The 22,356-nt window shown below is 40.6% G+C and overlaps 1 protein-coding gene across 2 annotated transcripts; it reads left to right on the forward strand.

Annotated features, from left to right (window-relative positions):
• The first annotated feature begins 1,510 nt into the window (after positions 1–1,510).
• Positions 1,511–9,624, forward strand: tfap2b (transcription factor AP-2 beta). 2 transcript variants are annotated; one of them, XM_037245060.1, is made up of 7 exons: positions 1,511–1,601; positions 3,243–3,698; positions 4,431–4,485; positions 5,657–5,876; positions 6,055–6,173; positions 6,529–6,670; positions 8,749–9,624. In XM_037245060.1, exons 1-7 carry the CDS (start codon positions 1,554–1,556, stop codon positions 9,026–9,028), a joined length of 1,320 nt encoding a protein of 439 aa, XP_037100955.1. In that variant the 5' UTR covers positions 1,511–1,553; the 3' UTR covers positions 9,029–9,624. The 2 variants fall into 2 exon arrangements, with proteins under 2 accessions (XP_037100955.1, XP_037100956.1); XM_037245061.1 differs by lacking the exon at positions 1,511–1,601 and adding an exon at positions 2,756–3,146.
• Positions 9,625–22,356: the final 12,732 nt, after the last annotated feature.

A 22,356-nucleotide genomic window follows, 5' to 3' on the forward strand; every position in this document is an offset into this window, starting at 1 on the left:
ATTATGAACTGCACTACCTCTATTTAAACAGCACTTGCGTTACTGAAAGATGTTTGAATATTATTATAAATTCTTTCATATGGTGAAACCCTTTTTTTAACTTGCTCCCAGTTGAGTTTCAAATAAATACAAATGAATACAACAAAAAAAGGCCATGTGTGCTATATGTTATGTATGCTGATACATCATGTGTCAAAGCCCTTCAGGATAATAATAATTCATTAAATAGCAACACAAACATGCCTCCAGACCTCCAGACTGTCATGGCATCTGTCATTGCTAACAGTCATATTCTCCTCCTCAGTGTGTGTGCGTGCACGCGCGCGCGTACACGTCTGATAGAAAGCCAGACATAAAAAACTCTTTCTTTGGCAGCAGGTCATTTTGAGGCTTTGCTTCTAAAACAATGTCAAAAAGGATGCCTTATCCGTGGTTCAATTATCTATGGCGTCACATCAATTACTCCACTAGATGGCAGGAATGCAAGGAGTAAGAATTAACTTGTCATATTTTATTTGGAAATTACAAGCAACCATTTGGTACCGATAGTTGCATGAATATTGCTGTACCACTAGATGGCAGCGTTTATACACATTTAAACAAAGGAGCGTTGACTGCCGGGGAATGATACTGCGAATTCTAATTCTTAATTTTTCATCTTTAGTCTATCTGGAGCTGCATCTGCCTCAACTCTGTGATGAGATAGAGAGATAAGTTGTTCTATTTGTTGCTGCTAGCTTTATCTCCTATTGCCCAGAAAATAAAAATCCAAACTACCAAAATATCATAAATCAATATAATTGGAGAGTAAGAAGGAAGATGGCGTGCGGGTAATCTGTCACTATGATGTCTTGCTTTTTTTCCAGACGTGAGGTGTATTTTACACAATTTTGCAATAATCAATAACCACCTATCCATCCATTAAATATATTTGTGAGGACTATAGACTAAACAGTTTATATTCCAATTAATTTACACTTAAGAAACCCGTATGTTACTGTCACAAATATCCAACATGAAACAATAGTGCCACCTACTGGCTGACAAATTACCTCAACACAAATCTATGACTCAAGGTACCACATATCTTTTAAACTTCTAATAACGCTATAAATTACATGTACCAATTAAATAGAAGATACAATAATAATTGTATGCGGGGAAAACATTTGTCTACTTGTATGGTTAATTACCAAGAGCATTAAAAAATTTGAATTGACTGAATTTGTACAGTTTGGTCTTTGGGGAGCTTTTACATATTGTTGCAAGTATAAATACATGCAATACTTCATTTCAAGTGTTATTGTTGAATTTTAGTGAGTGTTTGTATACTTTGTAGTCGTCGTGCTCCCGCTTTTAGAGTCTCTCTGGGGCTTCCCTGTTCATCAAGTCTGTCTTTATGAACAGGGAAGGGGGTGAGACGAGGAGATGGAGGGAGCAGGAGGGAGGGTGGGAGGGAGGAAGGGGGAGAGAGAGAGAGAGAGAGAGGCTGAGGGATGTGACACTTCATCCTCTCTTACATTCGGTTTACGGACAGCGGAGAAGCAGCGACCATGCTGTGGAAACTAGTTGAGAATGTCAAGTATGAAGATATTTACGAGGTAACGTTGCCATCCTTGCTTATGGAATTTTGCTGAAATGAGACTATTAGGCATGCTTTATTTAAATGCATGCATGTGTGATTTGTCTGCCGGGTGCTGTAACTTATAGGCCTAAATTGTGTCATGATCATAAATGGGACTTGGCATTTATTATTTTTGATGTATTGCTTGTGGATTAAATGCACGCTTTAGTTTTTATTTGGAACATGAGAGAAATGAGGGGCACAATTTGAACAAATTCATTTATAAGTCAAATATTTTTGAAAATAAAATGGTGTTGATGGAATGTTATGTATTTTCAATTCAAAGTATAACATGGGCTACAACATCAAAAGTTATCATAAAATCTAGTTCAGGCGTGAGATGCATGTAAATCATCTTGGCTTTTATCCCAGAAGTATAATAGAAGAAAATAGCCAAATTGCTGCAGACTGAGAGGCGAAAAAAAGGGCCCCTCGGCAGAGCCCAGTGGGAGAGCCTTGTCTCGTGCCGCACATGGCCTCTCTCCCACGGCCACAGGAGTTTAAGGGAGCGCCTAATGTCATTAAACAATCCCGACGCGGAGGGCATTGTGTGAGTTTAGTGCGCCTTTTGACTCCTGACATGGTTCACACGAGCCCCCCACGCGCCACGGATTGCATGGATAGTTTATTTGGGATAATTGGTTGGGCTGACTTCCATTTGTTTAACTTATCTTGGAACTTAGAGCTGGTAAGGTTTTATTGTGTGGTCATGGAGATTCATTAAAAAAACATATTTTGTCACTATTGCAAATGAATCGCGATTGTCCATTCGCTCCAAAATCAGGTTTTTATCCAGAATGACTATTATTGGTTTCTACACCTTTTTAAATACTACAATATTGAAAATGGAAATATTTGTTTAAATGCAGTTTGTATAAGAGGATGAACAGTTTTCCCAGATTTTCATTGAAATGAAAACCGGGTTCCATTTTAAGCCCTCCACTGATCTTTGAAGGCTTCGGGAATGAGCCAAATATGTGCCAACAGGAGAAGATAAAACCGAATACTTTCGGCCTTACTGCCGTATAGGGATAATGAAAATTGTAAATAATATGTTTCAAAAAGTGTGAATGCGTTTAAATGTGCACATTAAATTATTTAAACATATGTATGGTCTCTCCATATCGCGGATTTTCACTCATTTCAGGGTTCAAAATGTACTCCTGCGAAAAAATCGGTATTTGTATTCTCCTAAACAGATCGGTTAAAAATGTACCTGTGCATCTCAGAAGATGCTTCACTCGTGGTCATGTGTCGCATTAATACAGTTTTGATGTAAATCTCAGTCATGAATAACAATTACACGGGGGAGGGTAAATGGTGTGAGGAGTGAGAAAGAGAGAGAGAGGCAGAGAGGGGAGAGAGAGAGAGAGAGAGAGAGAAGAGTCAGCCCCTGGAGGTGTTTGCAGCAGCATATGCCCGGGTTCTTCTGGACTAAAAAGTTGTCGGTTCGGCTGGATTTGTTGTTTTAGTGAGGCTGACAGCGGTTTTCCAGATGTTAGTCCATTCTTACTGCACTGCGGTGAGTTTTTGCTCATGGTTATTGTTTGTGGTAAATTTGTCTTCAGGCTCTTTTTTTTTTTTTTTTAAAGTTTCTAGTTTTCTGTGCTTCTTCAAGGACCGTCATGACGGGGTCTCGAGTCACAGCTCACGCCTGTCCCAATTGGGTTCGGTATCCCACGCGGGGCCCTACTCCAGCGCACCGCCCCTGTCCCACGCACCATCGTCGGACTTCCAGCCTCCTTATTTCCCACCACCTTACCAGCCGCTCGCCCACTACCAGAGCCAGGACCCCTACTCGCATGATCCGTACTCCTTGAACTCTCTGCACCAGAGCCAACAAGGCGCATGGGGGGCGCGGCAGCGGCAGGACGCAGCCGCGGAACGGATGGACAGCTCGTCTTTGTTGGCCCAGCCTCGGGCCTCGCTGGCGCAGCTACCTGGGCTAGACCCACGGCGGGACTACGGTGGGGTGAGGCGGCCCGATGTGCTCCTGCACGCCGCTCATCCGGGACTGGAGCCCGGTATGGGGGACGGACTGTTGCATGGACTGCACGGCATGGAGGATGTGCAGGTGAGTCGAAAGTCAATTTCTCTCAATGCGTGATTAATATTTCTACTCTATTTTTGCGTTTTTTCGATTTTATTTTATTTTTCCAAGTCCATCAATTTTTTTTTCCGGCATGGAATCGTTGCTCTGTTAAACGACAAAAGAAATAGTGTATATGTAACACTGACCAAAAAAATAATAATACTGAGCTCTACACATTTTACTTTAAATGCCAGAATCAAATAATTGTTAATTTTTTTTTTAGCGGGATCAGAGGTCAGTGAATGAGGTGCACCCTTAGGGGTGACCTCTGAAATAATGCAGCTGTGGTCTGACCCAAAAGGGCCTAAGGCTGAGAAAAGGACCAGAGTCTGTTGTAAAATAAACCACCGTCAAATCGACTACATATATATAAATATACATTACTTGAATTGTATTTGGGCTATTTAAAGTTAAACTCTGAAATATGAAAAATGCACTGGACAGGAATAAATGGCAATCGTTTGAATAAATTGTAGGAAATTATGTTTCTCCTGCTTTTCTATCGTTTTATTTGTAAATGGAAGTGATTTTCACGTTCATTGCCAATATTTTATTGTCATTGAAAGTCATTTTGATTATGTCTGGTGAAGGCTGGTACGTGATGGCATTCGCTTAAAAAGCCCAAGGCTTAATTATGTGTGAGTTATTACAGCGTGAACTGTCAGTATACGACAATCTTATAATGTTGGTTTGTATGTGTCTTGATACTGACAGACTATCGACGACACCAACGGAACCAACATACTGGATCAATCTGTTATTAAGAAAGGTAAACTGCATGTCGATATGTGCAATATAAATGTGTGTTGTTTTTTTAATTATGGCTCGAGTGTGAATCATTGGGCACACATGAATTATCAAATCTTAAAATTGTTTTTTTTTTTTAAACTTGAAAATGATTAAACAGCTGGTATTGCATGACTAATTTCTAATTGGTGACATTCTAAATTGGAGACTATTGCAAATGGAACACCTCTGAAATAGATTTATTTACATTTAAGTGTACCTAATGGGGTGACCGGTGAGTGCTGTATTACTGGAAAGCATTAAAGTGGAGTTCCAGTGGTAAAAATGAGCAGTTGTTCCTGCTCAGTGGCTCCAGGATGGGGAGGCTGTAAAGCGGGATAACGACCCCCTCTGCTCCCCCTGCAGAGCGCCGCTGACAGGCTGCCACGCATGCAGGCGAGCCGCTGATGATGTGCAATGATTCAGTCGTGGGATGTTGAGTGACTGAGCTCCCCGCGGGGCATTTAAGCCGCTGATGTAATAAACGGCACCGCTCACGGAGATCTCGTGAGCTCGTTTAGAGCTAATCTGCTGTATTATCCCCTGTGGAGCTATCAAAAAAATAATAATCACACTGGCCACGTGCATGCATGCATGCATGCGTGGCTGCAGCGGCGTTATTTTAACGCCTAGTGTGAGCATTATCATGAATGGAAATAAGATGAAGGAGCGCCAATTGTTTTGGTAAAATGGCCGTGCAAAATCTGGAAGGTTGGATCAGTAGCCAGAACTTTGCACCTTTGGCCTCGTGAACGTGCTTGAGAAGATGAAATTCATTTCTATCTTGCGCCAGCATTAAATAACATCATTTTCTTGTTTTGTTTGTGAAAGAACGGTAATGAAAATGATACTTTGACAAAGCTTATAATAATGATCCGTTTTGATTGACAGCGCTAGTTTGCAGCATTGAGGAAAATATTGCGCTATGCTGGCCAAAATATTAACAGCTTTTATTTTTAGTTTAGTTGCATTTTCAAAAAAATAATGTTTACTTCAGATAAAAATATAAGAACAGTTTTCACGCACCCAAATCTGATGGAGATGCACATTTTGAATCAAAACAGAACGTGTTTTTTATTTATTCTATTATATTGAATGTCAGTCATACTAAATTGCCCATCGACTAATTTAATACAAAATGCCCCTCTTTTTAGTACCCATGCCACCTAAGAATATCGGTTCGTTGATGCTGGGCAAAGACGGCCTGATCGGTGGAGTCAGCGTCAACATCAACGAACTGTTTTGTTCGGTACCGGGTCGGCTGTCCCTGCTCAGCTCCACCTCCAAATACAAAGTGACCGTTGGGGAGGTGCAGAGGAGACTTTCCCCGCCCGAGTGCCTCAACGCATCCTTATTGGGGGGCGTGTTGCGAAGGTACACACACACACACGCACAATTTTGCACTTCTATGCAAATCTCATGCAGACACTTTGAAACACACACACACACACAAATCACTTTAAACATCCCTCGTGGCATGCTTGCTCTAAAAGAAATACATTGCGCATGCTGTGTTCTCCAAATGTTTACATTATATTCCTATTTTTGACAGAGCAAAGTCCAAAAACGGTGGGAAATGCCTGAGGGAAAAACTAGAGAAGATTGGACTGAATTTACCTGCTGGGAGACGCAAGGCGGCAAATGTCACGTTACTAACGTCACTAGTTGAAGGTGATTATTAGAATCATTATTTGAAATTTATAGGCTAGATATTTTTTCCCTCACTAAAGGGCGTGGCCTGATGTGTTGAGAGCCTGGGGAGGGGAGCCTGGGAAGCTAAATCAATTTGATAAAACAATTGAAGCAACAATAATTATTATTATTTTAGATTTAATAGTTTCCATGAGCCTTGTTTGCATATTATTTTAATAGTTGAGCAATTTCTAAAAATTATTAACTAATTCAAATAAATTCTAACAACTTATTGGGAATTGAGGTGAAAATATTTTGATGAACAGCAATTCATTGCAAACCCAAAAGTGGGCTTTTCTTTGCGCATGCACCCACGCTGACTCCCCTTGTGCAGGTGAGGCGGTGCACCTTGCCCGAGACTTCGGCTACATCTGCGAGACGGAGTTCCCCACCAAAGCCGTGAGCGAGTACCTCAACCGGCAGCATGCGGATCCCAACGAGCTCCACACGCGGAAAAACATGCTGCTGGCCACCAAGTGAGTTTGATGGTCCATTTGATTGGATTCTCTTAAGGCTACTCTGCTGTTTGCTTTTTATTCTGAATAATTCTAATTTAAAAAAAATAAATAAATATCAATAATTAACACCAATATATTGGTACCTCAGCCCAAAGCAGCGGGTGCTCCCACACTTGACTGTCCCTCCACACAAAAACATATTGTTGCTATTTAATTTGAATGACATTACCTCACACATTGGGGTGAAAAATAGGCCATTCATCACCTCCAAATGGGGAGGGGGGGGATTTCTGGTTGAAGGAATTAGTGAGAAATTAAATCCTCCTTTCATTTTCCAGGGCCCTCTCTTTGGTCCTCCTCTTAAAGGATGGCCTGAGGGAGCAAAGCCTGCTGTGTGCTACAATATATACGCCTGGTTCATTCTGGCGCAGTGAGCATGGCAATGACATTTGGAGATGAGATTTTATTCATAGTTTTAACCCGGAATAAAATCTAATGTTTGATGATGGAAAATATCACCGCAAGAATTCCCTTTTAAATTGGCTAGCTCTAATATTAAAGATATTTTATTTCTGGCAAATGTCAGCCCAAGAGTAGCGTTATCGGTCTTTAAAAGAATCGTTTGCACAAAACCTTTTCGGGCAGTGATATGTTTGATGTTGAACAATTAGAGCTCACTGACATTTGAAAATACAAGCATATTTGACCCTTTTTCTTGTCTTTCAGGCAATGTACTCATCTCCATGTAAAGTTACTTGGAGTAATACATTTTACAAATACAATGTTGGGCGTAAATATATTTCGGATAGCAACAAAAATAAAAAAAGCTTGGTGCTTGGTATGGCTGATGTGCTCACCGGTGGATGTTTGATGCTCAGATGTGAACGTGCTCCACCACCGTGTGTCGGTGGTGCCTCTTAGAAATTCATTATTTATCAGTGAAGTGTTTCAAGTCATCAGAAAACAACAGTGAAGGGCCTAAAGTGTAGCCCGGGGTGGAGACTTCTTCTCTCTACTCAACTAACCCCAGCTGGGCTCGGCCTGCACCGCCTGTCACTCATTTGCTGCAGTGCTGCCCTTAGGCCTCTATAGCGAGTGTGTGTGTGTGTGTGGGGGGGGGGGGGGTACAGAGATCCCGTGAATATAAATTGGGCCCAAAGCTCAATGAAAAATGATGTGTTTGAATTTAACAAGGTGTCTAAAATGAGATGTTAAAAACCTATCGCCCCCACTTTAAGGCCTTCAAATATACATCCTATGTTGTGCCATTATTATTTGGGGTTGCCCTAATAAAAGGTCAGATGAAATTGTTAGCTGCCTTTTAAAAAAAAAAAGCGCTAATAAAATAAAAGCAAAAGAGACTATTTTTGGATTATTTACACAAACATTTGAAGGTGATCTAGATAAAACTATGACATGTTCGTATGTGTTAAATCGCTCGACCACAATGCAATTCAATATTATGCTTTTATAACCAAAGCAACAAATAACGCAACAGATAATCCACAGTTTTTGTTTTGTTTTATAAGGATTTTTTTTTCAAAAAGGTCTCCAGAGAAAACCTACAAGATGAAACATTAGATACGTTGTGGCAAAGTGCCTTCAAGTAAACTGCTAAATTTAAACATGAGAAAAAAAGCACAGGCAAAATGTCACATTATCTTAAAAGTGGGGGGGGGGGGGGGGGAATGGTGTTCAACTTAAAAAATTATACTTTAGAATTTTTTTCTGTTCATTTTGACACGAATTGTTGATGTATGCACTTTAAATGCCCAATTTTTCCATATCACAATTTCAGTTGCCATTGTCTTTGATAAATGGGTTACAATATTAGTTAACTTTTGGAATTATGGCAATAATAACTCGTATTGCAGGCCTTGTTAAATATTTTTAGTATTCTATACATCGAGGGCCGCTGAAAAATGAGTAGTGGGCCGCAAATGGCCCCCTGAGAGCAGTTTGGACACCTCTACCATTGTGGATTGAGGTTACTCCTGAATATCTAATATCCGTTGAAGTGATCACTCTCACAGCAGCGCAGCCCTCCCTTTCTCTGAGCCGCCCTTTCTGACATGTCACTGCATTTCTTCCTCCAGACAGCTGTGTAAAGAGTTCACAGACCTGCTGGCCCAGGACAGGACTCCCCTGGGCAACTCGAGGCCCAGCCCCATCCTGGAACCCGGCATCCAGAGCTGCCTCTCTCACTTTTCCTTCATCACACACGGCTTCGGTTCGCCCGCCATCTGTGCTGCGCTCACAGCCCTCCAAAACTACCTCACCGAGGCACTCAAAGGACTCGACAAGATGTTCCTCAACAACCCTCCCAACCGTCACGGGGACAAGGCTGGCGAGAAAGAGGAAAAACAACGGAAATGACGTTGTTACTTGCAGCTTTACGCCGCCGAGACTGACTCACTGGCCTGCATGAGGGGGGGAAAAAAGGGAGGACCAAGTTCACAGAGGGATTGTTCATCTCTATTACCTTCTTTCACTCCCTGAGGACAAGCTGGCATTCCATCCATTTTGCTCCAGCATCAGACCAGCGTGCTGTGTGCAGCAAGAGACATTTTGTGTGCGCTTTGTGTTTGTCTTCACGCAACAAAAGCATTGTGAGTATGAAGATAGGTGATCTATCGATAAAACAGATTTGTCTGGTTATTACACACAAAAAGAAAGGAAAGGTGTTTGTGAGGGGGTAATTTATGTGTGTACATATTTATTTATATTAATTTAAACGGTTGATTTTGTAAATACGTGCCAGCTATTTTGGAGTAGGCCTATTTATTTGTGATTTGATCTTTGTGAGTTGCCAGTGGGTGGGTGTGGGGCGGGGGGGATATAAGGACTCATCCAATGTTTTTTCTGTTCTTATAGAGCTGTTGTCATGGTGCTGATGATGGGTAGACATCCTTTGAATTGTCCTGTGCTTTCATTTCTATCACATTGATAATAAACCATGTGTTTTATTATGAGTGGTATGCTGCGGGCACCTTTCCTCCATAAAAACGCTGGCTGCACTATTTATAATGCTCGTACTGTATTTCAAATATGCACTGATTGGATGTTTTAATTCCATCAGAAAAGAAACGTTTTGAAAAACGAAATCTGATGAAAAGCCAAAAAATGCACCAAAAGAAAGGCAAATATAATGGTCATCGTCTCTAAATGTATCCCACTAACAAACTTCAACGAAATTAGCAAAACAAAGCAGGTCCGCTCACATGAAACTATCTGCTGCATTTTGAATCAAATTTAAGAGGAAGAAAATCTGCATACCAAAATTATGTTTGTAGCAGCTGATGCAAAACAGTGAAATAAAAAAAAAATTATCATTTGTTCACAAGGTTTGAATTACATCTATTTTTTGCGGCGCAATTTCAATGGCTTCATTTGAAGAGCAAATTTCTATTTTGGAAACTTTTTTTTTTTTCCCCAGGGACCCAAAGCAAGCCTTTTAACCAAACAATACAACAATATATAATAAAATATAAGAGAAAGTTTGTTTGTTTTTGTTAAATAATGTGTATAGAAGTATTTGTAGCAAACCAAAGCTAAACTGAATAATAAATAAATAAATAAAATTAAATAAAATGACTGATTTTATAGATATTTTACACTACACAACCTTAAGGTCACTCCCAGCTTGTGCATAACTAATTTCCAGTTCTGTAAATTAAAAAAAAAAAAAAAAAAAGGGTACATTTTCTGACACGTTCTCCACTTTCAAAAACTTTGATGTTACACAAACTATAATAATTTTAGGTTAGCTTAGTATTAGTGTCACTAACATTACTGTCAAGCAGAATTTTTTTTTTTTTTACCCAACACTGCTATACTAGCATCTTATCAAGTGTTCTTTGCACACAATAGCCATTTTAACTACAACACTAGCAAAACTGCTACTGGTAATAATAGACCAGATACTGGTATGTCATCATGCAATGTATTCCAGAGCATGCACACAGCAGGATAGATTCCAGCGAGATAATTGGCTGTATTCTGGAGGCCTCGCACTCGCACGTGCGTAAGGGGAAAGGAATTGTGCCTTGGGGGGGGCTTCTGTGTTGGCTATCTTCTCCTATGGTGGCTATCTTGCAATGTACTAATGATGGGAGAGCACGTGACAGCGCTGGTTCGAGCAGGGCGAGATTTTGAAATCAGGCTTTTTTTTTTTTTTTAAACAATCCACATTGGTAAAAAAAAAAATAGATAGCAAGAGGGAAGCGAGAGAAAGGGAAGGCGAGAAGGAGCGAGTGATAGAGGCAGCCTGGGGCTTAGCGTGACCCGTGGAGTGGAACGTCGTGTGACGCAGGTGCAGAGTTCAGAACCTGCACGTCCGCGAGCAATTCCCGTCCAACAAAAAGGAGAAGCTATTGAGAATCAGTGGCTACACAACAAAGACCGGTCCCATGTTGTCCTACTGGACTAAACATTGCAAAGTGAAATTTTCAAAGCCCTGGATTTTATTATTTGTTTTAACCTAACACTGCTAGATAGATTATAAGCATAAAGTATACTGTGCATCTTCTATTGCTCAAACTATATGATGACATTGTTTTCATGAAAATGTCAAGGTGCAATACTTTAAGGTTGAAAGTGATCCAGCTGTGGAAAAAAAACCTGAGTCCATAACAACTCAGCTCATCCATGTAGACGTTACGTCTTGCATCCTGTGTCACCCTGTCATTTGGACAGAAAGTGAAGAAGCACGTTGCCATCAGCAAAGCCTTGCAGCTCTTTGTCACCCAACGGGCTGTAAAAATTCTTATCCCACACACACACACACATATATGCAGTTTATCCAGCATGCAGACAGCCAAGTGCAGGTCGGGAGTAATTCCTGCTCACAGCACTGTGCTGCAGGCTGTGAAGGCGCTGGATATTTCATTATTCATTAATTTACTGTTTAACAAATCCTGTCATTACTGAGCTAGAGCTGATTTCTTTCTCTCTCACACATGCACAAAGAAACACACACACACTCATAGTAGCGGGTGTCAGGCGTTGCAAATCGGCCTGTTTGATCCTGGCCTTCTCAACAAATGTGTGGAGAGCCATGAATAATAACACGCAGAGCTTTGGTGGAACGAGCAAGCGTGACAGTACCGCACAAAAAAAAAAAAAAAAAAAAGCCCTTTAGCGTGCAGCAAAAGTCCGCTGGGGCCCACAATAGACGCCCGAGGTTCTTTATATGTAAAGACAAAACTAACAGTTGGCACAAGTGTGATCGATATGAAAGGCAAGGCCCCCCCCACCCACACAGAAGGTAAGAATGACATTTTCTTTTTTTTTTTTTGCATAAAAGAGGGTTAGCACAGCTGCTGTGTATTTTATTCACTCGTAACATTAATGACATGTTTACGTGTTTGTCGTTGGCTCAAGTTCTGAGAGTCATGAAAATTCATTTGGTGTAAAAGGGAAAGGGCTAAAAATAACAATAAATAGTTGATTGATTATTAATACAATTGTGATATGATGCATCACATTAAGAACTAAAAAGACAAATATGTCTTTTTAGATATCAGAAACACAAAAGAAAGTGCATCTCTCCTTTATTTTTATCTGAAATAGTTTTGTCAAAAACTTTTGACTTCCCTCTAGTTCAAGTTAAGGGGTCATCTAAACGTGTGCATTCATTTTGCGGCAAAAAAAATAATAATTCTTTCCTTAATCATTTTGGGCATAAATGGGACGGGGGGGGGGGGGGGGTGGAAAGCCAGCTGAAAGACTCAAAAGCACAAGTCTGTAGTTAAAACCTTGAAAGCGTGACACTCAAAAGCCAAAAGGGAACTGAGTGACATTCCAAGGAGAAGGAAAGCGGCGGGGTCGCTCAATGTGCTGGCCCTCACCTACACCATGACCGACTTGATGTCATTAACACGTGACATATGTAGAGCTGACGAGGAGTGGCTGGAGGTCGTTCGTGTGTCTGCAGGGCCCGGCCCGGCCGAGTCGAGCAGCTCTTCGGTGTCTGCCGTTGAGACGCAACGTGCGGATCAGTATGCATGAGGGACAATGTGCACGGATGGTAGCTTAGGGCGAGGTGTGGGTGGGACTTATTGCTGTATTGGGAGAAGGAGTGCGGGTGGGGGTTGGGGTAGGGGGGCTGGGAGGGATGCTAGCAGTCAGACTCCCTTAAGGACTGTTTGAAGATATTAAGTTGAAGTGACAGTGGCCACTGCTGCTACTGAGGCAAGGCGCCTTCTCCAGACGGCTCAAGGTCACAGAGGAGGACACGCTCCTGTCACCAAGCCACTCATGCTCATTTCGACACGGCAACATACAGTACAATCGTACCAACAACAAAAAATGACAGATTATGCTATTCAACATTAAAAAGAACAAAGACCATACTTGATGTGTTTTGGATCAAATCTATTTGGCTCGTGTCGTCACTCAGAATGTTGTCACCTAGTCATGTGACCAATTTTTCCAAGGAATGTACCTGTTGCATATTTGACCAAAAAGTAGTAACATGACAAGGATGACAACAGTGCTGAAAAGGTTCAAGTTGTCATTTGACTAACATTTATTTATAGGGAAATATGACTGAAAGATAAATACAATGCTCCAAACACAAGTTATGCCTTTAAAACTGTGCTTAATACTTTACTTTGTTCATCCTTAAACATTAAAGACAACAGTAAATTAAAAAGTGCATCAATTTGCCTAAAAAAAAAAAAAAGAAGGCACCACTGCCATCTACTGTAGAGGATGTGCAATTACACTATTCTAATTAGTCCCAAAAAAAATGTTCCCCTGGGTCCTCCCCCGTGTTTGAAAAGCACTGCTCTAAAGTCACACAAAAACAAATAAAGATTCTGTCCATGTGTTTTTTGTTGACTTTTTACATACATTTTCTTCATACATAACTTGCAAAAGAAAATCGACACTAAAAAAAAAAGGGTATTAAAATCCTAATATAAAAAGAGAAGATGACTATAGGCTACAGAAGATTTGTTTTGCCAGAGAACATGCTGGGAGAGCCAGAGGTGGAATCGAACCTGCACCCTCCAAACTGTGAGGCTGACATGCCAGTATGCCACCGAGCCACCACAACCCACACAATTAAAGTTTATTTTTTAATAGTAATAATTAAATATCCATGCATATATCCTGCGCTCCATCCAACCCTCAACCCGCCTCCACCTTGCCCAATATTCATCCACCCCACAATCCCTTGAGAACTGGTTGTTATTAGATGTGCTTATTGTTTGAGGAATTCATGGGTCAAAGCAATTACAGACAAACAGGGATGGGGGGGGAATTCATTACGGAATTATTTCAATCCTGCCAAAGGGTGAGGCAAATCAGTAGCAATGTGATGACAAATATTTAGCTGTAGTACATAAAACTAGTTAGAGGAGCCAAAAATGCTAAACTAATTATCGTATTTTCCGGACTATAAGGCGCACCGGACTATAAGGCGCACCTTCAATGAATGGCCCATTTTAAAACTTTGTCCTTATATAAGACGCACCGGACTATAAGGCGCACCATTAATGCATCATGTCAGATTTTGAATCCAAATCAAATCATTCTCCATTTTATCTTTATTTCAACTTCAGACGCAACAAATGACTTTATAATCACAAAATAATGATCCATAGTCTTTTTGATTCATGATTCATAGTCTTCAGCGGGCCACTTATGATTGATTTCATGACCCAATGCTTCGGGCCAGTTTAAATTTAGGAATTTGGTCCTTATATAAGGCGCACCGGACTATAAGGCGCACTGTTGGCTTTTGAGAAAATTTTAGGTGCGCCTTATAGTCCGGAAAATATGGTAGATGCTACTGAGCTCTGATTTAAGTGTCAGTGTAAAGAAACATTTTCGTACCACCACAAATGACAACTAGGCCATCATGACAAGGCTAAGAACATTAAAAGCAATCAAACCTATTTTTCAGTCTACAGTCTTAGCATGAAAATGTTTGAAGCCGCACTTAATTGATTGACCCTGTTAAGTACCCCCTCAGAGCCTGCTGGCATTATGAATTGATTTACTTTCAAAAGAAACATTTGCACGGTTCCTCCTAATCCCTCCTTTTAAATAAACAGAGCGCTTGTGTCACCGGGGATGGAGGAGCCAACACAAGCGCTCGCTGTCCATTTACGTTTTAGTTTAACAAGTTAGGTGTTGACTTATTTGAGAAATCTTCCACAATATGAAACCAAGTCTGTGTCAGATCAATTTAACCCTGCAAAAATCATATCAGATCAACGAATCTAGCTTCCTTCTTGTCCATCCTTCCACATTATAATGTAAATGCATTGCAAACAGGTAAAGCGTGACCACAGATTTGGCAACAGGAATTCTGGCGAGATAAGAGCACGTCTGATCATTTGTTATCGAAGAAGATGATGAGAGAGGAGTGGAGGGGGGGCAGTGTATTATCTGCGGTGTTTTCAGATATAATAGAAATTCATCTTTGGCTCACAGACTGCGTGAAAGAGAGAAAGAGTTTGCCTCGGGGCAATGGAGGTCTCTGCTCGGTGTCTGAACAAAATGCCTAGTCTGATCGAGTGAGCAAGGCCGTGAACCGACCATCTGCCCCTATAGCGTTGAGCCCAGCCTCATAACACTTAATACTCGGTGTGTGCGTGTTAAGGCTAGACAGGGATATAACCACCAGTCCAAATCCGTATGAATACACAGGAAACAAAAAACTAATTTCATCGTGAGAGAATTGCAGTGCAATTAATAGAATTATTTTTTTTTCCCCAAAAATATGGAGAGCGTCGTTTCAATATTGCTAGCATGTGTGGAAAATTCGCCGAGTGTAAGACAAGGAGACAAAAGGGGACACTGGTTTGGCCAAAAGGCTCCTTGGGTTACCTTGGACAGCAGCACAAGGGCTTTTCTTGACGTGGACCAGAGAGGACAGGAGGAGGCCCGGCCGTGACACTCATCGTAACCGAAGCCTCCATCTGTACTGGTGTCTCCCCACCAGTCAAGTAGCCAAACACACACATACGCAACAACGCGGTTGCCTCTAATTGATTGTGACAGTGCTCACATTCTGTTAGGCCCCACAGTGTTTTTGCATGTCACTGACCATAACCCAAACATACATTTCTTTAAAGGAGCTACACCACAGGACATGGGGCGTGGACACCCGAGGAATACCACAAGACAAGGGTGTGGGGAGGGAAGGAGAACACATGCCTGCAGGGTCATGTCGTATCTCCGACGTTAGGGCAAAGTCAGGGGCTGCGGAATAAAGTAAGCGGCAAAGCTAGACTTTGCACCGGGCCGAAATATTCATCATCCTGCATGGATGCTTCTCCAAGTACAAGTACAAGAAAATGTAGTATGGTTGAACACTATTCATGGACAAAATTAAAAATATTTCATGGTATGATAAAAAAATTGGTGCCGATAATAAAGCAAAAATGTTGAGTTGAAATATCATAAGTTCAAAAATATTCAGTTTGGTTTATTTAGCTCCAGCCCGTTTTTATTGGTTAGTAGGGGAACGCGACGAGGTTAGGTAAATTCTAAGTTAGTACAGTCTGATATCAATTTATTGGACTTATTGGGGTAAGGGGTCATCTGACACTACAATACTTTTTTTTCTTTGGCCTAAAAAAAGAAAAAAAAAACATAGCCTAATAAATACACACATGAATAAAATTCAAAGTATTGAAAAAGTTTATCCAAAGTTTTTGGGGGATTATGGCATGGTGTTGTTGAACTTTTTTTCCACTTCAGGTTTCTACAATTTTTTTTTTTTTTGAAGTGTGCCAAGAACTTGGAAACAATAGCCTGTCGACAACGCAAAGACAATGGCGCTAATAGAGCGAGAATATTTTCCAGTGGCAACAATAGGTTATTCTTATGAGTCATTGCACATACACACAAACACAACCGCACGCAAGGAACAGATTGGGCTTGACTGACAGCTCTGACCTCAATGTGCATATTTCTGCTACCCCTCAAGGCACAGGCACACCAGCGCACACACAAACAGACAAACACACCTTGCACTTGTCTGTTCAAATGCTCAAAACCTTTTATGCATGCAATGTACGTATGTGCTTAAGTATCAATTTGCAGATTTTGTCATTTGTGTTGTTTAGGTGAGGCTGAGTCAGTTGCTCTGGAAAAATGTGAAACGCATTAAATGTGATTTAAATGCAAGTCAAGGGTTGGCAAACTTTTGGAGACGAAGGAAAAATCTTTCCAAGGACAGGCCAATTAAATACGCCTAAGGATATAGTAGTTCGATTTTTTTAAGAACTATTTCAACCTAAATAATACAATTTTCTCATTTTTGCCAGTTTGGGTTTAGCACCGCTTGACATATTCAAATTTGTATCCATTTTTATTCAATGGAAAATCACGGTTATATCCTAGCTTTTTAATTGGCTAAGGTATGAAGGGCAAATTGGTTCACTAGTATTATTGGCTTCCTAGTTTACATCTGTGCAGCTTTTTGGAAATTCTCTATGACATATGACAATTTATTGCAAATTATTTCACAGAACCCTTTTTTAGGTTACTTGAGTATTTTTTTTTTTATTGACATTTTCAGAACATAATATTGGGGAACCATCCATAGCAATAAAAAAAAAAAGCCAATTTCACGCTTAATGGGTCGACAGAGATACAAATATTTGTAGATAAGCAACAAGTCCATTTTCCATTTTAATATTCAAACTTGAAAAGAAAAAAAAAAAGTTATGCAATTCATTCATTTTTACATGGGGCCATTCAAAGAGGAACAGATGGCAGCAGTGACTCGATTTGTTCCTGTTATTTTAGGCAAAACTGGAAAATATTCCCACCTCGTTATCATGAAATCATATTTAATTGAAATGAATTGACTTGGCCATAAATATATTACCTACCCTGATGCAACTGGGATGCAAATAGTCTATTTGAAACTTGCAACAACAAAAAAAGTCCATTATAGCTTGACACACACAACATACATACCAAACAAACAAGCAGATAACGGAGGCTGTTTGCTAGAACGCGGTGTCAAAATAAAAAGCGAGAGGAGGGCTCACCATCTTCTCCATTAAGGCTGACAAATTCTCCCTGCTAATTTGCGTTTGGTTAATTAACTAATTACTGAGGATGTCTGAGGGCGAGGCTGTCTGTCAGCCTGTATCAGTAATTATTTTCATCGTTTTAATTAGACTCACACATTTCTACACTCAATTCCTTATCCCCTCCAAGTTGCTCCACCCAGCAATGCTGCATGACAAAAAAAATGGATGCTCTCAAAGTTCCGTCAACTTCTCAGGTTGCAAGGTTGGCAAGAAATTGTTTTTTTTCCTCTTTGTTCAAAATCCCAACATATATCAGAGGTCCAGAATGAATTGTGTCACCCTTTAGGGTTCCACTATCCACACAAAATAAAAGTCGCATGTACAGTTTACGTCGATCAATACAAAAGTGTGACAAAATTAATAGTATAAAGCCTAATGCACAAGAAACAACAGTGATTGGAATCATAACTCAGGCCAAAATCCCCAAGGCTGAATCTTGAGCACTTAACTTACTTGTAACACAATTAGAAGGCCGATTTTAATTATTAGTAGGATTTCCTCGAAAATAACAGTTGCCACTGTGATCAATAAACCATTTCAAACAAAAAGTTTTCCCATTGAAAAGAGAGCCTAGGATTGCTCGAGAGAAACAAAAAAAGGATTTGATGGATCGGGAAGAAGCCGCTTCATCTGCCATCCTTGGTCATTATTTCAAACGATCTTTGTTGGACGTGCGCCTCCAACTCTTTGCCTTGCCGAAAATAATAAAACGTTCTTTTGCTCAAAGACACAAAAAGATCAGTCAATGTAATGTAATCAATATCTTGCTTTCCCTTGCTTTCCCTTGTACAAACTAAAAATTGCTTCAATGCTTCTAATAGTTTTGCTCTCTTTGAGACATTATAGAATTGCAAGTATTCTTTCTAATGCTGTTAACTGCTTTTTTTTAAAAACAAAGGATGCAAATTTTGTCAGTTCAGCATTAACATTTCAATATTTATCAAGCAATAAAAAAAATTAGGGTCAAATTTTGGTCCACGTTTGGTGTTTGTGTGTGTCGTCGCCTTTTTACAGCTTAAATCTTTCATGGCAGGAAAAAAAAATGTTGCCCGCTCAGCAGTTTTTGTCCTGGGTCAGAATGAGGCAGAAGTTGTAAACAGTAAGCAGATCTCTGGCAGAGAGGCCAAACAGCAGATTTCCTCCAAAGAAGCCAACTTTAGAAAACGTGCAGAACTAATGAGGAAGCCAAACACACACACACACACATACATAAAACAGGCATAGCATCCACACAGTGTCTGAGCATTTGGAGGCCCCCGGGCCCCGGGGCCAGAGCAGCCCAGATACCTGATGGGAGCAGGGACATCAAAGCTGCAGGATTAAAGAGAGGAGAGGAGAGATTGCCGTAGGCAGGAAATGCTAACTTATTATCCGCTTCCCAGCTAATCCTGTTATCTACAGAATATAGCTGTGTTTAACCCCCCTACACACCTCCCTCTGACAACACACACATATGGCATACACACACAGAATGCAGTGTTGTTTTGGGTTCAACAGTCTCCCAGAGCGCCCTCTGGTACCACTTGGAACCCCTAAAAACCATCTGCTTGTGAATCTTTGTTGAAAAAAATGTCAACGCAGCAGAGCATCTATGGCCAGAGAACTTAACCCAACAGCTTGGTTTCCAAGTGCATGACAGTTTTCACAAGCTTTGAGATGACGTAATAAATCTGGCAGACATACTAGGGGGTTGGAGATTGTCAAGCCCAGAGAGGAACCAAAGTCCATTTGTGGCTCAAGATCTTTGTGTCAAGATTGTATGCCAAAACCCTTAAAAGTTCTTTACACCCACTATGCGTTGACCTTCACCCATGACCTTCACAAAATGTCCTAACATGCCATCTGATTACTTTAACATATGCCAAGTATGAATTATTTACACCCAAAATACATTTTTTAAGGTTACAGTCTCTTTGACCCGTAACTTTAAATTCTAACCTTTTTGGTCCAATCATATTCTAGAGGCAGATACAACAAAATTCCCTTCTGGTAGATATTCATAAGGTAGAATGCGAGGCCACAGTGACCTTGACTTTTCACCTTTGACCGCTAAAATCTATTTAGTTCATCACGGGGGGGGGTCAAAAGTGTGAGTTTGTGTCAAATTTGGGCAAAAATCCCTTCAGGTGGTACGAAGATATGCGCACGCTAGAATGGGACGGACAGGCAGACGAATGGCTGGACAACCCGATAACGTAAACCCCCTGCAGCCTCGGATCCGTACAGAGGCGTAAAAGTGCAGGAAGGAAGAAGCTAAAATAAGTAAAAGTCCAACCATATCATCTTTAAATGAATGGGCTACTGTAAAAAAAAAAAGAAAAAAAAGAAGAATACACTCCTCTAATGCATGTTGATGAAGTGAAATTGTCATTAGGCTAATCAGCGCTAAACTAATTGGGAGTCATGGACCCTCCCTATCTACTAATTCTAACCCTAAACCCTAGCCCATATCTGCGAGCAAATAGCGAAAGAGCTCGTGAAGGAAAAAAAAAAATGAGTTGAAACCCAGAGTGAGGTAACGAGAGGAAGAGAGAGATGAAGCCTAATTAAGAGTGCTGGGATTTATGCAAATGAGGCTGTGCTGATATGGTAATCAGAGCCTGCAGGGCCGTAACAGGCTGTGTGTGTGTGTGTGTGTGTGTGTGTGTGTGTGTGTGTGTGTGTGTGTGTGTGTGCATCTAAGAGGCTGACAGCTGGCTGTGAGGAAGGTCAGAGCCAATCAGGCTCTTACTCTAATGCTCACTGCCCTCTGGCCACTCAGCCATCTCTTTCTCGCTTGTGTGCTCTTCTTCTCGCTCGCTCTGGTCTCTTCTGGATGTTTCTCTGCCGAGCGCCATCATCCGAAGCACTCCTCCTCGCTCGTCTTTCACAAAGCGTCTTACTGACACTCAAATGTGTGACGTATCGATGCTATTGTAAATTCCACGGCAGGTTAGGGTCTGTTTGTTTCCATCAATAAATAATGTGACAAAATTCTCCTGAATTGAACAACATAGGTTAGCAGGATTATAATAACTTAGTGATTTATTTCCACAAACATTATATATCTATATCTTCTTCTGTAACAATTTATTACCGAAATTAAAATTGCTTGACTCGATTGAGGATTATGCTAATTCACCAACGCCAATTTAAACACAATTGTCTATCCCAGTATGTGATCTTTTACAGCAGGGGTGTCAAACTCATTTTTTTGGCGGGCTGCATTGTAGTCATAGCTTCTTTTGGGGGGGGGGGCATTATGACTGTCAACCCAAATAAATGAATGAGCACCTCATATTATAAACAGTAAAAGCTACAAAACAAACTGACAAATAACTCCTTTTCAAATCAGAAAAACTGGTCAATTATTTAAAAAAAAAAAAGATTAAAAGTGAAGACAATTTGCTATTCTAGTAATGACACACGAATTTGATGCACAATTTGCGGGCCACATAAAATGATGTGGCGGGCCGTATCTGGCCCCCGGGCCTTGAGTTTGACATCTGTCTTTTACAGCGTTGCGACAGTCAAGAAAAAAAAAAGTTTGCTGATTCTTACGTGCCCCGTAATTGGTTGCCAAACACTCCTAAAAACAGCGAGCATAGCCTCCAGTTCACCAAATAAACTTCCATTTCTATCTGCCTTAAAGCTCAATACCAGAGCATCATTTAACACATTCGGCATCACTTGTGACTAAAAACTTCCGAACTCCTCCCTCAGTTTTCATTTACGGACCTCACAAGAGGATATATATATAATTATTAATTGTACACACGCTGAGAGATTGAACACATACACACTCATCCCAAGGCCATGCGGTCATATCACCACATCTGAATGTAATCCAGTTAACACAGTGTCCCAAATGACTAAATTAATCAGAGAAATACTATCTGGCTCATCTTTTTCCACCGCTTTGATGTGTGCATGCAAACACACACACACATGCTCATTTGAGTAGAACAGTGATGGAGCTGAGAAATGACTTTACCTTCTCACATAATAAGACCCCAATCCCGTGGAGGGGAGCCTGTGAGATACTAGCGATGCTCCGACAGCCCCAAGGCCTCGGAAACACACAAACACACACTTCCGAGTGCAACAGATCAAAAAAGATGCATCGTTTCAGGGCTGCAGATAGTACCAAAAAAAAAAGAAAAAAAAGAAAGCCAAGCACAAAAGAAGAATCAATCCCTGTTTTCCATCCAAATGACGCTATTCTTAATTGGTGACATTACTTTGTAGGATGCTTGTGCTGCTCTTATCTTGATGGTGGATGTTAAAGCAACACAACAAAGGTACTGCGATTCAAAGAAAGAATTTCGCATTGGTCTTTAATAACGGCTTATATTAGCACTGAATGCGTTTTTGAGGCAGAGTTGGGGAAAGTTGAAGACGGCATGACAACGTCAAGTTTTGCTTAGAACCAAGCAGCACCATAAAGTGCTTAAGGCTAACTAAAAAGTTAGCGTGTATGTCGGCTGGTGATCTAAGGTCATAAATGCAGATTAACCGTGAATCTTAAACACGATGGAAATTCTAAAACCCCGAGTTGTAGAATTTAGAGGGGGTTACAACGGGAGTGAAAATGCAAATAAGGGGAACATGTACATTAATTGCCATTAAAATTAAGGATGGATAGTTTTCACATATGGGGCT

This window comes from Syngnathus acus, chromosome 24 (genome assembly GCF_901709675.1).
Source record: "Syngnathus acus chromosome 24, fSynAcu1.2, whole genome shotgun sequence".
Lineage (NCBI taxonomy): Eukaryota > Metazoa > Chordata > Actinopteri > Syngnathiformes > Syngnathidae > Syngnathus > Syngnathus acus.

Coding starts and splice junctions, on each gene's coding strand:
- tfap2b (XM_037245060.1), top strand. CDS start 1,554: ATGCTGTGGAAACTAGTTGAGAATGTCAAGTATGAAGATATTTACGAG. Junction 3,699..4,430: donor ACGGCATGGAGGATGTGCAG/GTGAGTCGAAAG, acceptor TGATACTGACAG/ACTATCGACGACACCAACGG. Junction 6,671..8,748: donor AACATGCTGCTGGCCACCAA/GTGAGTTTGATG, acceptor TTCTTCCTCCAG/ACAGCTGTGTAAAGAGTTCA.